This window comes from Setaria italica, chromosome VIII (genome assembly GCF_000263155.2).
Source record: "Setaria italica strain Yugu1 chromosome VIII, Setaria_italica_v2.0, whole genome shotgun sequence".
Taxonomy (NCBI): domain Eukaryota; kingdom Viridiplantae; phylum Streptophyta; class Magnoliopsida; order Poales; family Poaceae; genus Setaria; species Setaria italica.
Genome location: NC_028457.1, coordinates 38719501 through 38722914, shown reverse-complemented (window position 1 = coordinate 38722914; position 3414 = coordinate 38719501). Strand labels below are relative to the sequence as shown.

General features: G+C 47.5%; 1 protein-coding gene across 1 annotated transcript; it reads right to left on the bottom strand.

Moving 5' to 3' along the window:
• Positions 1–341: 341 nt before the first annotated feature.
• On the bottom strand, positions 342–1953 carry LOC101769177 (geraniol 8-hydroxylase). Its single transcript, XM_004980816.1, has 2 exons — positions 1066–1953; positions 342–944 (listed from the first exon to the last, which is right to left on the bottom strand). Exons 1-2 carry the CDS (start codon positions 1951–1953, stop codon positions 342–344), a joined length of 1491 nt encoding a protein of 496 aa, XP_004980873.1.
• Positions 1954–3414: the final 1461 nt, after the last annotated feature.

The window sequence follows — 3414 nt, the reverse complement described above, 5'->3', positions numbered from 1 at the left end:
GCTAAAACCCAACTCTTATATGCATACGCTACTTCTTATCATGAGTTGAATTTTTAACACCGAACTTAGATAGAGTGTTAAGTGAAATGCTGGTCTAGTAGACAAGGTTATCCCTTCGTATATGTAAAAAGAATGTCACAAGTTCCATAGTGTCTTAACTTCATATACTAAAAGATATCACGCACTGTTCGCTTCAATTTTATGTGCTGCAGTTTACCTGACTTTTGCTTTGTTCTTAGACACAAGAACTAAAATTGCAAGCAGCAGCAAGTATCATGATCGTGAACATTATATAACTGGTTAATTATGTATATTATTAGGTAATTTCACATCCCTCCTTATTAATGTATCTCCTGTGGTATTGCATGGAGGGGAACAACTAAAGACAGTGCTAACCCAAACCTCTCTCTCATGTCCACTCCATTTTTCTCAACCTCTGCGGGTAATGTCCATCTGAATCGATGGAGCAATGATCCAAGCATCAAATGCACCATCCGATGTGCCAGTGGCAGCCCGAGGCAAATGCGCCTTCCGGCACCAAATGGTATGAAATGAAAATCCCTTCCCATGAAATTGATCTCTGCCTCCAAGAACCTCTCAGGCATGAATCTATTCGGCTCGATCCACGCATCGGGGCATCGATTAATCGCCCATATATTGATAAGAACTTTGGTCCCCTTTGGAATCGTATAACCCTGAATTTCAACCGTGGCTTCGGCTTCGTATGGCGGCAGCGGAACTGGAGGATGCAGTCTTAGGGTTTCCTTGACAACAGCCTGAAGATAAGGCAATTTGCTAGTATCAGCCTCATCGATCTGCTGTTTGGTGCCGATCACACTCTTGAGCTCCTCTTGCACTTTCCTCATTGAATTTGGGCTTTGCAATAGCTCTGCTAGTGCACACTCAATGGTGTGGGATGTGGTCTCTCCCCCAGTGAACAAGTCCTACAAAAATTAATAGTTTTTACTATTTATCAAGGAATTTAGTAAGCTAGTACTTTATAGAAAATTTAATCAAATTTAAAAAAGATCAGTAAAGTTCGCTCTACGCCTTTGTGCTACTTACTGTAAACAGTCCCCGGATGGTATTATGGCTGACGTCGTCGGTGCCTTCTTCCTCAACTTCCCCCTCCTTGTCCAGCATCACGTCGAGCAAGTCGTTCTTGCGCGCCTCGCCAGCGGCGCGGCTGCGTTCCCTCTGCTCGATCTGGTCGTCGATGATGGCGTACATCCTCTTCACCAGCCTCGCCATCCTCCGGCGCACGCCTTGGATGTCCGCCGCCGCCAGCGCCGGGAAGAAGTCGGACACGTTCGGCCCGGCGGCGAGCACCGACGCCTCGTCGACGACGTCGCTCACCTCGCGCGCCGTCCGGGGGTCGAGGTCGCCAGAGAACATGGTGCGCGCCAGGAGGCCCAGCGCGGCGGCGTGGGCAGCGGCGCCGACGTCCACGGCCGCGCCGCGCGCTGCGTGGTCGGATACGTGGCGGAGGAGGGTGGACACCGCCTCTCGCCGGAGAGGCTCCATGGCTCTCAGCCGCGGCGGCGAGAAGAGCTCAGTGGCGCCCAGCCGCCGCAGGGCGCGCCACCGGTGGCGCGGCGGAAGGCAGAGGACGGAGTTGTCGCAGTGGCCGCCGGTGCGCATGGAGTCGCCGATGGACCGCGCCGCGATGTCGGCGTTATGCCGCTGCAGGACCTCGCGCGCCACGTCCGGGGACGAGGCGACGACGGTGAGCACGGCGCCGAGGCGGAGCGACATGAGAGGCGCCCGGTGGCGCGCGGCGAGGCGGGCCAGGGAGCGGTGCGGGAGGTGGTCGAGCTGGTGGAGGTTTCCGATCAGCAGGAGCGGCCGTGGGCCCGGCGGAAGGCGCCGGGGAGAGTCGTGGAAGAGCTGGAGGATGTAGGAGAGGACAACGAGCAAGATGGGCAACGCCAAAGCTAGGAAGAACGCCGGCATGGTTGCTATGCTACTACAACCCTGCCAGTGGCGGTGTACATTGAGATATATCACATACTTGTCATACACAAAGTTTAGAAAACTCAGCTTCATGAAATCAGTATACAAAAGGTCGCTGGTTTTGTACTTGCTAGTGATTTTTTTTGGACTTATTATTAGAATATGCATTGCTTATATTGTTTCAGGTCACCTGGTTCAAAATTAAAAAAAAATCTGTTTCAGAGAACAGAAATTAACAAAATGAATTAGGTCAGGCAATCGATTTTTATTTCCAAAAGCCAATGACATTTGCATAAGTGCTCCCTTCTTATTTTGTCCAGCATCAATATATATGAACGGATCATATTATCACTGTGAGCAAACTGATAGAATTTTGACAGGCATGTTACTCAGCTGTGTAGAATTTGATCAGAAGTATGTTTTGGCTGTTTCTTCTCAGATAATACCCAGAGAGTAAACTAATAGCTCCAGTTTCCAACTGAGTTTCCGAAATTTCTAAATTTTGTGGAATGCCAGAGCATGAACTGAAGCTCCAGTTGGTTTAGCCTATACTGTTGACCATCAACAATATTAACTTGACAGCTGCGTCATGGAATAAGGTTAACAATGACAGTATGACACATCTTAATATTACTAGTTGGAGGCTTCTTTTGAAGCGTCCACGTGAAGCCACCTAGGATTCCTAGGTGGACACTCTAGAAAAAGAGAGAAATTTACTTCAAATATGCAGGATGAGTGGTGGATCAAATAAAATAAGCAAAATTCTAATGGGCCTACATGGATCGTCATTGTTATCTTCGGTCCAATCCATGATGGGCTTCTGGGCTTGTATACTCGTATTCTATCTGAATGAATGAGACGCAGAGCAGAGTGATGGGCCTGAATGGATCATAATTTTTATTTTCGATCCAACCATCATCATGATGGGTTTGTTCGCTTGTGGGCCTGTACTCGTATTGTATGGGCCATCAGGCCTGCAGAAAAATCTCAAGGAAGGCTGTATTTTGGGTGGGTCATGAGGGAGGCCTGCAGAAAAAAAAAACATGGGCTGCAAATGGGCAACAAACTGAAAATGGTATAAATTCGGCAGAAACATATGTAGAAGTTCCCAAAATTTCTGAAAAATTGCAAAGCTGAAGGTAAAGTTATGAGCTAAATCCCCGGAAATTTCAACTACAAACTCCGTTTCATTTGAAAGATATGAAAATGGAAATCTTCAGGGTGCAAATACAATACATAAAAAGGATAATCACCACCAATCTTTGCCATTTCCTATTTGTTGTACCTTGCATGCTTTAGATTGCATTATTATGGTGCTAGTAGATGAGCTGAAAAGATCACAAGATTGGTCGCCAGCATAAACTAGGAAGCCTATGTTCTCATCTCATCTGCATTTAGTGGCAATTGAATTGAGGTGATGTGAAACCTGGTGCACTTAACCCATTACTTATGATTGATGAT

Coding starts and splice junctions, on each gene's coding strand:
- LOC101769177 (XM_004980816.1), bottom strand. CDS start 1,953: ATGCCGGCGTTCTTCCTAGCTTTGGCGTTGCCCATCTTGCTCGTTGTC. Junction 945..1,065: donor CCATCCGGGGACTGTTTACA/GTAAGTAGCACA, acceptor TAATTTTTGTAG/GACTTGTTCACTGGGGGAGA.